This window comes from Schistocerca americana, chromosome 4, assembly GCF_021461395.2.
Source record: "Schistocerca americana isolate TAMUIC-IGC-003095 chromosome 4, iqSchAmer2.1, whole genome shotgun sequence".
Lineage (NCBI taxonomy): Eukaryota > Metazoa > Arthropoda > Insecta > Orthoptera > Acrididae > Schistocerca > Schistocerca americana.
The window spans coordinates 65,403,578-65,417,258 of record NC_060122.1 but is presented as its reverse complement, the minus strand read 5'-3'; the positions used below and the strand labels follow the sequence as shown (position 1 = coordinate 65,417,258).

The 13,681-nt window shown below is 42.5% G+C and overlaps 1 protein-coding gene across 1 annotated transcript in view; it reads left to right on the top strand.

Annotated features, from left to right (window-relative positions):
- Positions 1-13,681, top strand: part of LOC124613194 (endothelial differentiation-related factor 1 homolog) — an 82,537-nt gene that overhangs the window by 24,033 nt on the left and 44,823 nt on the right. The window contains exon 3 of the mRNA XM_047141854.1: positions 5,772-5,932. Coding sequence (XP_046997810.1) covers positions 5,772-5,932 — 161 coding nt within the window. The remainder of the gene's footprint in view (positions 1-5,771; positions 5,933-13,681) is intronic.

Below are 13,681 nucleotides of genomic sequence, written 5' to 3'. Positions count from 1 at the left end.
TTCCAATTGTTTTCACATTCTCTTGGCACACCTTGCCCGAGTGTCCACCCAGATGGGCTCTCCCCAAAGCCGATTGGGTTGCTTTCGCTCGTGCTGTTGCCTTTTACACCCGCCACATGAAGGTATCGATTCAGTTCTCCAGAGAAAAACTGGTACCATTCTTTCAGCAGCTGACTCAGCAGTCCCTTATTCATGAGGATCTCCCTTCGGAAGACACTGCCTTTGTGGACCCCCCCAAAATCGCTGTGACCATTAGATCGGAGGCGAACTCTCCAGTGCCATAGCAACATCCATCGATAGAGCAACTAATTGCCTTCAAATGACTGCGTGCCAAGGACTACCACCTCTTAAAAGATAGAAATGAGAATGCTGTTGCTACCATTCTACCAAGTAACCCTCCTTTGCAGATCTGAGTAAAGATTCAACACCTCCATAGACACCGGTACCCTGTGCGTTTATGTGGTATCTCTGTGAATGGTGATATCTACACTGATCCAGATGCTCTGCCAAACATTTTGCATTTTGTTTTTCATTATGCTAGAGTTTCTGCATCTGATGATCATCAGCCTGCATTTCGTGTCCTCAGACAATGGATGGAGAGACTTTGTTTACCATTTACTACAAGTCACCTGGAACCTCTCAATGCTCTGGTCAGTGAGTGGGAATTGCTCAGTGCCCTAGCCCTTTGCCTTGAGATGGCTTCGGGGCCAGACAACGTCCTCAGCCAAATGCTCAAACACTCATCAGTGGTTTGCCAACATCACATCATTGCCATTTTCAACAGTATCCATAGTGAGGGTGAGTTACCGTCTCAGTGATGAGAAAGCATGATAGTCCCAGCACGGAAACTGGTAAACAGCCCCCTTGAGATGGACAGCTATCACCCAAATTAATCTCACTAATGTTCTGTGCAAGTTGCTTGAACATATGATGAGCTAATGGTCGTGTTGGTACTTTGAGTCTTGGGGTCTTCTGACTGTCGCAGGCTGGAATCTGCTATCCATTTAGCTTTTGCTCAGTGTCACCACCTTATCGCTTTCTTCTTCTACTTGCAAAAGGCTTAAGACATCACATGGTGTCACCATATCCTCATTACTCTCCACGAGTAGGTTGTCCAGGCCAACTCCCGATTTTTATTCTGAACTTTTTGTGTTGCCATACTTTCAGAGTTAAAGTTGGTGCTTCCTACAGCACTCCCCATACACAATAGAATGGGATCTCACAGGACTGTGTATTGAGTGTGGCTGTTGGTGGTCTAACTGCAGTTGTGGGGTCTACAGTATTGTTCATGCTGGAGTCTGTCCAGTGGTCAAATGAGTGTATGTTTGTATGATTCTCCTGTGTGATGATTTCTTGGTCGTGAAATTTAAACCTTCGGCTTCTTTTTTTGTCTTCAACTCCCACGCAAGACTGGTCAACAAGGGACTGGCTGAAAGCCTTAGATTCTTAGCGATTTTTACATAGAACCAGAATTTTCTTCTGTTTCCTGCCAGATCTTTTGCTAAGGCGTGACGGTGGTAGCTGTTGTAAGCTTCGTGCATAGATCATTTCACTGATGCACGAGTCTCTGACAACCTTTTCTTGTTGTCATTTGTGTGTTCTCTTTTGAACCGAGAGTGCAACAGCCTCTGCTTCCTCAGCATTTTCCAAATTTCGTTATTAAACCATGGTGGGTCTTTTCCTTATTAGGCACATAGCTCTCCAGACCACATTTATAATCTGCTGAAACTTTGCCCATAATTCCTCTACGTCAATCTGATCGGAACTAAGTGATGTCAATGCACTGTGTAAGTGAGATGCTAACAACTGCTTTCTGCTGTATTTAGCAGAAACTCTCCTAGCCTCCTGACTGATTTATTAACTTTCTTAACCATAGTTGCTATTATGACATCCTGATAACTAATTCCCGTTTCTGTACTAACATTTTCAGTAACGTCCAGCCTATTTGTAGCTGAAAGGTCTAAGATATTCAGTTGTTGTGAGCTGCCGAACTAGCAGCTCGAGACACTTTTCAGAACACATGTTCAAAAGTATTTCACATGACTCTATTGTACCCACTCCAATGAGTCCATAGACATCCCAGTTAGACTTACTTTCACTCTAACAGTGGAATCGAGTGGCCGGTAAAAACGTCCAACAATTAACTTGGTTTCACTGATTCCTGTCATATGCAACCAGATAACTCTCACTCAACTTCGACCTCAATAAGGCAATATTTTTGTCAACTGCAATGAACCACCTCCTCCTATGGCCTCTAATCTGTCTTACCAGTTTACATTCCATGACCCGCTAAATATCTCGGAGCTTTCCATTTCGGGTTTCAGCCAACTCTGTCACAAGAATAATTTCAGTGCGAGAACGTTCCTGAAGGGCAGTAAATTCGGGTACATTATTATCAATACTTCGACAGTTTATTTATAAAATTTTGACAGTCGAAGTGTCTTTACTCTGAATGCCGCCTGGCTTCCATTGCTGTATATTGACTGGTGAGCGTTCATCAGAACACCTTAAACTACTACTTAGCCTCATGTGCATTCTAAAAGTATTCTGCTACCTGAGTAGCTGCTTCCTTTGTGCAGTGCACTCCTGATCTCTCAAGGAGAGTCCTACAAATCCACTGCAAAATGTGTCGTGCACTTCTGTCGCTGTCATACTGTCCATTTTCAACCAGAAATCTGCCTCCGTGACCAAATGCTCAGTGTGTAGTAGTCTTAGTTTTTGGGATTTATCTTTGATGGCGGTTGACATGGCTTTCCCATCTTCACGAACTTGGCGAACATGCTGATAGCACCTTAATCTGTCTCTGTAACACCAGCTGGGTTGCAGACTATCTACATTTTTGTGGCTCTTCAAAGCTCTAATCCTGTTGCGTCTTGATTATCAGAGCCTCGTGTATGTCTCAGCATCGCCTTCAGCATTGTAGATGCTGGACCGGACACACCATTGGGGGGTCCCATTTGCGACGTGCCTTTCGGACCAGCCCTGTGAACAGCCTACTTGCGGAGGCTGGCATCCCTCCCCTACAGGTTAGGCGCTAACAATTGCTGTTTCTCTATGCAACACACATTTGCTGCTCCCTTGAGCATCTAGATTACTATGTCCTTTTTCCTGGTAGGGAGATCTACCTTCCATAACAGAGGCCAAGGTCTGATGTCACGATCACAGTTAACATACAGAGCCTCTGCTTTTCTGCTTTGAACTCCATCTTTCCCCACTGACACTTCTTGTCAGGCTGAACTTGCTTGCACCCCATGGTGTATACGCTGTCCTCTGATTTGCTGCCATTGGACAAAAGTACTCGGTAGACACTATGGTTTTTCGTATCTGTTCCTGGATGTCCTCGATGTGCTTCCGGGCTCAGCCATGGTATACACTGATGGCTCTACAGTTGACAGATGTACCGGTTTTGCGTACCCACATGCAGATGCAGTGAACTATGTTTCCTCCTGAATGATTGCATTGCATTCAATGCAGAATTGGTTGCCATTGCTCGAGCCCTCAGCCACCTTTGTTCTTGTGCTGACAAGCCATTCTTAATTGGCAGTGACTCCTTCAGTAGTCTTCAGGCACTCTAAACAGTGCTACCATCGCCACTCATTGGTTGGGACCATCCTGGATATCCTGTATGCTCTCCAGCATGCTGGACAGTTGGTCATCTTTGTATGGACCCATGGTCACAGTGAGGTCCCAGGGAACAAACATGTTAACTGGTTGCCACAGTTAGGTACCAAGATGTTGACTTGTGCAAATGAGGTACTGGAACTGGACCTCAGTTGACTGTACACTGACAGTTTTTGGAGAATTGGAATGTGCATTGGTGTGACCTGGTTTCTGGAATTGTCTTTTGTATCCTTCCTCTCTGATGACTATTCCTGGCTTGACATACAAAGGATTAATAGATTAATGACCGCATAGTTTGGTCCCTTTAAACACATTAATCTAGCCATCCATCAATGTTCCACCACTACTGCTCTTTAAGTAGAGGGGTCTATAAAAGCGTCTGATAACCATGATCCACCTGTAACACTTGACTTCACTCAAATTATTTCGCATTTGGAATTGGTACTGATATCACTAGATATTATTGTATTTTTTATGGCTATAAACATGCCTCCACACCAGTGTTCATCATATCTTTACGATGTACATTTAGAATTTTATTGCTTTTAACATCTGGTGTGTCAGCTTTGTCTCTAGTACTTTGAGGGTATTGTTTCCATTGGTAAAAGAGACTAGTTCCAGAACCTTTTCCATAGATGCTCCTGCACTTTACTAGTACTATATTAACATTTTCTTTGTGCAAACTGCTATGATGAATGCTATCCTGTTTGAAATCAGAATGCATCTTATTGAACCTATGCAGAGACTTTCGAATCCACATCAAAGATTGTCACAGAATCATCTGAGCATTGATACTGAGAGCAATGCTGCAAAATGATAGCTCTGCTTCCACCCTGTTGGCAAGGATAGTGGTCTCCACCAAAGCAGCTAGCCACCTGTAGGAACCAAAGAGGCCTCAGAATCCGTGCTTACATGAGCAATGATTTGTAGGCGGTTGGACCCATTGCACTTAGTTGCTGCTGGTGGAGCTTCTTCCACATCTTGGGCAAGTACCCCTCTCCCAGCAAGCAAGTGGAGCAGACACTGACCTTTTCTCCCAATCTACCCACTGCTCCATCACGTGCCTGGCATTGGAGCTCCCAGTGACAAGCAGTCTCACCCTTGCATTTGTGTGGACATCTTGGGAAGATACTGCCAATGATAATATTATAGTCACCATTTTGTTTACAAGGTTTGTCTCATGTTTCCTATGCCACTGGTCAAAGCCGACTACTAGTGTTGAATATTCCTCTCTATCCTGTAAGTCTGTTTATTTGCACAGATAGCCATGCATGCTAAAGCGCCACTTCCAGGACTGGGGAGTGCGCTGGTGCTGGATTAAATCCACCCAGTGGATTAACATTGAGGGGTGGTGTGCCGACCAGCGAGGTGTGGTTTGTAGGCAGTTTCCTACATTGCACTAGGTGAATACCAGGCTGGTACCAAGGCCGGTCTCTGGTAACAATTTTACAACATTTATAAAACTTTTGGACACTTTGACATGGATAATGCTATACTCTTACAGTTGGAACGCATATATTTACTTCTGTGGGTAACGAGTTGGTGATAGGAAGGGCATTTGGACACCTCTTAAACAATCTATTCCCTATCCATTAATAGCCATGACAACCCTGCACTGATATGGGACAAAGACACAAGAAAAAGAAGAAGAAAGAAGACTCGAGAAATATGTTCCTGTTTTGAGAAACTATTTGTTCAGTTGCTTGTTTGCAACAGAGGCATGTCAGTCACAATTAATGTTGACAGGTTGTAAAGCATGGGAATTATAGGGTTTAAACAATGGTTATGAATTTGTGTAAACTGAACCTACCAGCAGCATATGTCTGCTTCATCCCATAATGTAAAAATATTTTGTGTCCTCTGTGCATGAACATATATAGAGGAGAATATTAGCAGTAGTTATTTTTCATCTATATTAATTTTTGGAAGGTTTGTTGTAGTGACATGTAATGAAGCTCAAGGTCTAGGTTGGATTGAAAGGTGGCTGTTTGGTTGAGTCATTGAAGCTGTAGTCAACACTTCTGTTAATCCACAAATTTAATTTACAAGGAACATTTACTGAGAGGGATACAATATGTGTGTACCATGTCACACTTACTATGTTCATTGCAGTGTGAAGCAGCTTAACATTGATTTTAGATGTTTTGCAGGGGGTGCAGCTACTAACAAGCAACATGGCACAACAAAAAACACTGCAAAACTAGACAGAGAGACTGAAGAACTGAAGCATGAAAAAGTACCATTGGATTTAGGAAAACTCATACAGCAAGGCCGCCAGTCCAAGAATTGGAGCCAGAAGGATCTTGCTACAGTAAGTACTTCTGGAAAAAAATTTTAAAATTAAAGCATTAACCCTTTTCCACTCCATCGGGTAGTGGTGCTCAGATTGTGAATTTTGTTTTTCACTCAGATGTCAAGCCTCGTTAGACATGATTTTTCGTAGCTCTCACATTATCCATTCATGACTCTGACTGTATGAGGCATCATTTCTGCATAGTACTGCTTCTGGAGAAGCCTGTGTTAACTTGGTGTAGAATTGTAGCAGTTGTGTTGAGGGCAAGGTTGTAATTACTACATTCAAGTTAGTAGGTGTGAAATGGCTAGTTCTCATCTGTAGTCCTTTCTGAGTGAGAGATTGTAGAGCTTCTGGAGGTGAAAATGAGAGTTAAAATGATTTTGATGATGGGCAGTGACTTATTTGTAAAAAATTTGAATGAAATGTCGATGGAAGGTCTCCACCTTGAAGAGTTTCAAAAAAATCCCACAGTGAAAAGTTTTGTATGGTAATGCTTACGTAAATATTTGAATGAAAGCACAGTTTTTGTTTTAATGTATACCCTAGTTGTGCGTCGGTGGCCACATTGTTTCCACAGAGAGACTCTTGCAGTTCTCTGTGGCATGCTCGCTGTCTGGGCCGGAGAAACTTAAATAGGAGCGCATGGAGAGAACAAGTGTTTGTGATATAGAGTGCAAAGAGTTAAGCTATTGTAAACTAACGATAATTTTTACCAACTGTAATAAAAATACGAACAGTATGTCAAAGATAAAGTTTTGATGAAAATACGCTGTACATCCTACACTTAACGCCATTGACTAAGGAGCATTTTGAGTTTTCATTCAGTGGTGGATTCATCCACACTATAAAGGACTGCAGACTCATTGCCAAGTTGCGTGCTCTTCACTTCTTTGAGGTGTGCATGATGGTGGAGAGGGGCTCAAACGTGGGAGTTACTGAAAATGGGCAATGCTACCTCTCCAAATTACAGCTGCATTTTTGGTGCAGATGAGCATGTGGCGTTCACTTTCTTTTGCCACTTTTGCATAACTTGCAGATTGCCCAGGGGTCATTCCATGTAATCGCATGGGGGGTAATAAGTTGACCATTTCAGAATTTATTTCATATTTGGTATATGGATACCTACCTTAATAGTAAAGCTGCCAAATAGCACTGCCCAAACTCTTTAACTGTTTTTGATAAATACAGTTTTGAAGTCTCAGAGATCTGTGCCCAGTCATTTGACAGACTTAAATTTCCCCAGTAATCAGTTGCTCTACAGGTCCCAGTTTTTTTATGCGTCTAGTATGTAACCCACTAAGTTGATGTAATGTATGAAAAGTAAAATACATCATTCAGATCTTTTATGAAAAACGTTGTGAAACACATTTTTTTTCCAAGCTGTTCTTGAAATTTGTGAATTGTGAAAAGAAGAATGTCCCGACTGACTTTATTCATTGTCAAAGAATAAAATGAAAATGCCACGTTCAACGTTACAGGGAATTGATAAATAAAAACCTAGTTGTATTCCTTGAAAAACTGTTCCTAAAATATTTGTGGTTGACCTGTAAGTCAGAACTGTAAACAGGTGAGAGCTGAAAAGAATTGTCAATCCTTTTCTTAATGCATATGTTATATTGTTAAATGTCTCTTCAGTGTAAAGATTTGCAGGAGACAGCTTGGGTGCACAAAAGTGGTGATATATCATTCTGTTACTATAAATTTAACAGAGAACTTTAGTAAAATAAATGAAAGAATACAAGTAGTAATGAGAGAGATATTTTTTTGCAAATAAGTAGATATATAGAGACAAAAATTCTGCAAAGAACAGTTTCATAAACAAATTCAAATACAGAGAAGGACATTAAATTTTTAACACTCTTCACCTTGCATATAACATCATTTTCCTTGACATATCAATCAAAAAATGAAATAAGCTTGCCTAAAGGTGAGGGATACGGTCTTTTCACAGCAGTTATTTTCAAGTTAATACAACAGTGCACTGTCTCTTTGTAATGTTGGGGCATCCACCTAACACATTTCATGTGAGATGTGGACCCAAACAGTATGTTTCCTACTGGTCCGTCAAAGGAATTGTGATTCAGCAGTTTATTTGAACATCCTCAAATTCTTGTGATACCCGGGAAATGTGTCCTGTGTACCAGTTCTCATCGTACTTGAAAGCTATGTACTATTCCACCTGTTGCTACAGCAGCTTGCGAAAATGTTTTTTTGGAACAGCTGCAAATGCAGGCAGTAAGTCGCTTTCAAATACAGTGAAAACAAGTGCGTAGGACACGTTTCCCAGATATCACACGGATTTAAAGATGTTCAAATAAACTGCTGAATCACAAGACCTTAGATGGCCCAGTAGGAAAGGTGCTATTTGGGTCCCCTTCTCATATGTTATAACCATTTGTTTTAATGTATGTTTGCCATCTGGATTATCAGATATTTTAGCAGATATAGCACAACAGTAGATTGTGTTTTTCATTTCATTTGTCGTAGTAATATGGCAAAGGAAATTTAATTTTCATCTGTTTGAACAACGTCCTAAAAAAGGAAGTGATAGTTTTTAGCTATCGCTCTATCCCTCTATTCCAGTTGATTAACCTCTGAGTGACTTCATTCATTCTGTAATTAACCATTTTAAGTAAGCACTTAGGACGTCAGCTGTTTGGGCCCTGAAGCAACAGCAAACAGAAATCTGATGTTATATGTAAGGTGAGTGCCTCATCATTACAGAGACACAGTGCATGGTTGTTTAAACTTGACAGTAACTGCTATCAAACGATTGTCTCTCTCGCCTTTAAGTGAGCTTGTTTTGCTTTTGGGTCACTGTGTCAAGGAAAACGTTATATGCAAGGTGGAAGAGTTTAAGTAAAGTTTTCTTCTTTATATTTGAATTTACTTACGGAACTGTTCCTTGCAGAATTTTTGTGTGTCTACATACTGGTATATTTGTAAAAGAAAAGTCATCTCTCATTATTACTTGTATCTTTTCTTTTATTTAACTGAAGTTAGCCTTTGTATTTACAGAATAACTGAATATCACCACATTTTTGCACCCAAGCTCTCTTGTAATTTCTTACACTAAAGAGACATTTATGATTGAAATATAACATATGCGTTAAGAAAAAACTGACAACTCTTTTCACTTTTCACCTGTTCACAGTTATGACTTCCAGGTCAACAACAAATATTTTAGGAACAAGTTTTCAAAGAATACACATGATTTTTATTTACCAGCCCCCTTTAGTGTTGAATGTGGATGCTATGTGTGACATTTTCATTTTCGAAGAATACACATGATTTTTATTTACCAGCCCCCTTTAGTGTTGACTGTGGATGCTATGTGTGACATTTTATTCTTTGACAATTAATAAAATGAGTTAAGATATTCTTTGCGCCTAATTTTTCTACCAGATATATGAAAATTCCAGCAAAAATCGATCTGAGATTAAGTTGTCTACGTACACCTTCAGGGCTTGGTTGTGTATCAAATTTGACATTTCCTCCAGGGGTCTCGATACTCTTTGGCAGATTCGTGCTTGGCTCCCATGGGCCCCAACCTTTGCAGCATCTTTTCACTTCCATGGTGCATCCCCTCAGGGGGCTAACGGTCCTTTAATGAGTATGTGCGTGGCAAGCACTGAGCCCCGAGCTATTGCAGCCTTCTTTCTTTCCTGGGCTGCATTTCTCTTCCCTTCCCTTCCCTTCCCTTCCCTTCCCTTCCCTTCCCTTCCCATCCCATCCTTGCTCCTTCCCCTCCACCCTCTCCTCCCCCCCCCTCGTGATGTCCTTGTTTATGTTGGCCCCGCTATCGTCGTGGTTCTGTTGGCTTTGCAATTTGGTTTTGTTTCGTAATTACCTCATCCTTTTGGCATTCTCTGGTCCCCCTCTGGGGTTTGACCTCCATTACTAAATTTCTATTCCGTAGTGTGAGCCATTTAGGGAAGAGCACCTTACCTAGTGTCTCATGGCGTGTGCCCTCCTAGTTCCTTCCATCTTTTCCTTCACGTTGTTGTCTGATGCTAGGGTACGTAGCCAGCACGATAGCCAGCCCGTGTGGTGGGGTCGCTATGTACCCTTCTGGTCGAGCCCCCTGAAAACCCAGGGATCACTCTTATGATACCTGAGTTGTAACCTCCTCATGTAAGCCTAGGAGTAGTTGCTTGTCATCCTGGAGCATTGGAAGTCCTGGTAATGTCCGCCGTGCCAGCCGGCCCTTGCTGTGGGTGGGTGGTGCCTGTGGGGAGAGCTCATGGTCAGAGTGGATGGTATCAGGGTGGATGCTATGTAAATGAAACGCATATGGGACCAGAACTTTGGCCGTTTTTCTACAGCCGTCTCTTTGAATGGAAATGGTTCTTTTAGTGCTGCTTCTTTTGCCCCTTTGGCCTTCGCTTCCATGGCTACCCCCTGGGAGGAGAGTCAGGCTAGTCGGCTAGGGGCGAAACCTTTCCACTGGTTTCTGGTTTGCACCAGGACTGCTGGGGATACTGTCACCAATACCAAACCTTTATTTTTTGTGGTACACATTGAAGACAAGTTTGGCGAAGTGGACTCTCTGAGCAAGATGCGGTTGGGTTTGTTGTTGATCAAAACTGCTTTAGCTGCCAAGTCTGTCGCCCTTCGTGCCTGTGACCATCTTGGTACAATTCCTGTGTCAATTACCCCCCACAAGTCTTTGAATATGGTTCAAGGTGTAATTTTTCACAGGGACCTCATCCTTCAAACTGATGAGGAACTTACAGACACTCGGATGGTGGAGTGTTCACTTTGTTCGGTGTGTTCAGAAGGGCCCAAAGGACAATCACATTGATACTGGTGCCTTTATCCTGGCCTTTGAAGGGGATACCCTCCCTGAGAAGTCAAGATTATGGTTAATCGATGTGATGTGAAGCCGTACATCCCACCACCTATGAGATGTTATAAGTGCTTGCGTTTTGGACACATGTCTTCCCACTGTTCCCAGACCCCTCTCTGTGGTGACTGTGGACGTCCACTCCATAAGGGGAGTTCCTGTGTTCCCCCTCCTGTGTGTGTTAATTGTCATGGCAATCATTTCAGAGGAGTCCTCCCAGTGAGCACCTAAAGAGAAGCGAGGGGGCAAGCAAACAAAGAAGTCTGCTAAGAAAAAGGACCCTCTGGGACCCCAACACCACCACTCCCTACCAGTTCTGCACCTGCGGATGAGGTGGAGATCTCAGTGGCCCCTGAGGACCTGGATCTCACTGATGCCTCATCCACAATAAGAATGTATACAGATACTCAATCGGTGGCAGCAGATGACCCTGGGGTGTGACCTGCCTCCTTGCATGCTTCATGCCTCATGATAACGTCATCCTCCATTGGAATTGCTGCGGTTTTTTCCACCACCTGGCTGAGCTATGGCAACTGTTAAGCTTTACACCTGCCTTCTGCGTAGCCCTCCAGGAAACCTGGTTCCCAGCAATGCAGACCCCTGCCCTTCGCAGCAGAACCATAGCAACTATAACAGAGTGTCAGGTAGAGTTTGTGGCTATGTCCTGAAATCGGTATGCAGTGAACCGTGCTCCTTGAAACCCCTCTTGAAGCTGTGGCTGTCAGGATAAGGACGATACAGGAAATAACTGTCTGCAACATATATCTTCCTCCAGATGGTGCAGTACCCTTGAACGCATTGGCTGCACTGATTCAACAACTCCCTAAACCTTTCGTACTTTTGGGAGATTTTAATGCCTATAACCCTGTGTGGGGTGGCACTGTGCTTACTGGCCGAAGCAGAGATGTTAAAACTTTCCTGTCTCAACTTGACCTCTGCCTCTTAAATACTGGGGCCCACACACATTTCAGTGTAGCTCATGGCACATACTCGGCAATTGATTTATCCCTCTGCAGCCCAGGACTTCTCCCATCTGTCCACTGGAGAGCCTACGATGGCTTGTGCGGTAATGACTACTTTCCCATCTTCCTGTCACTTCCCCAGCCCCATTCCCATGGACGTCTACCAAGATGGGCTTTAAACAAGACAGACTGAGAAGCTTTCTCCTCTAATGTCACCGTTCAATCTCCCCCACGTGGTACAATCAAAGTGGTAGTTGAGCAGGTCACTAGAACGATTGTTTCTGCAGCGGAAAACACAATCCCTTGTTCTTTAGGGTGCCCCTGGTGAAAGTCAGTACCTTGGTTGTAGCCGGAAAATCGCTGAGGCCATTAAAGATCGTTGATGAGCTATACAGCGACATAAGCGGCATCCTTCTGTAGAGCACCTAATAGCTTTCAAATGTCTCCCTGCCCACATTTGCCAGCTTATAGAGAGATAGAAACAGGCGTGTTGGGAGAGGTATGTCTCAACCATTGGGTGCCGTACACAGGGTGTATACGACCCAGGACATCCGGGAGATCCGGGAAAAACCCAGGAATTTTTTCATCCAGAAGAAAACCGGGAAAAACCTGAGAATTTTTCAGAAATCTGGGAATTTTTCATTGTCTTAGTTTTCAATTAAATTTTTTAACTTTGACTGGTAAGAAACAATTCTCTAACAAAGGATATTACTGTATCTTGCTACTGAAGAATAATAATGCAGCAATAAAACATGAACGAGAGAAAAAAAAGAAAATAAAAGTTAAATTGCAAAGGAAATGCACCATATACAACAGAACACAGTGCTCATACGAGTGTCTGCCAACAGCAAAATGTGTCAAATGCTTTAGAAAGACTATGCAGTGCTTAATAACAACAAAGTGCCTCCGATGAGCGTGACTAGGGGGCGAGGACAAACCGGGGTATCTTCCATGGGCGGCAGTTTCAGGGAGGAAAAAGACCTTGTTTCACACAGCGCCTAGCATCCAGTGCATGTTGGTCTATCGATTAATCATATAATTTTGAAGTGCATCCCTGTTGGTTTTTGAACATTATTGAACAAATACAAAGTTGATTTCTGAATGAATCGTAAGTTAATTTTGGAATACGTGCATAGTGTACGTGATATCTCTGCCAGGGGAATCCTCGTTGCATCTAGAAATAAACTTTCCAGCAGACAAAAGGGGACAGGGCTATATGAGCCGAGCAGAATAAAGCCGAACGGGTGAATGCCAATTGCTATTTATGTGGCTGACTGGGTTTGCAAATGATCAGCATTGTTATAATTACTAGCGAAATCCATAGATTCAGACTACCAGAGCGGAAATAAATAACAGGAATAACAGGTCACAAAGATTACACATTACCTTCTCCGTGTATCCAAGAAGATAAAATTTTGACAGAACATTTTTCAGCAGTCCGCTACACTAATAAGGGCCAGTTATACAGTCCCCGGCTAGCAGCCACTAAAGTTCTATTCTGGGAGAGGCACGGAAAACGCGTGGTATGAACACGTAATAAAGGCTAACCAGAGAATAAATGCGGGATAACTAAACCGGTGATTGTGGCTGGGTTAGTGAAGTTAACCAAGAGAATAAGTTTTGACACTGGCAGGAATAGTTACAGAATTAGTAATGACAAGATAGTTTGTTAGAACAAGGAATGACTATTCCAAATTTATATAAAAATTTCGTACTGCTACTTTTCGATCTCATGCTTCAGAAGCTGAAATATGGAATTGTTTCCTAACATAAAACTTTTTGCTTGTAGTAGGCCCAATAGGCATTTGATATTGGTACTGCGTGAATTATATTCTGTCATGTTATAAAAATGGCCATTTGTGCCGAAACAGTCTCGTTTATTTGGTGTGTGTAACAATTGCTGCAATATTAGGCAGGCCTGTTTCGTTTTATCTAGCAGACAATGACAAAATATAT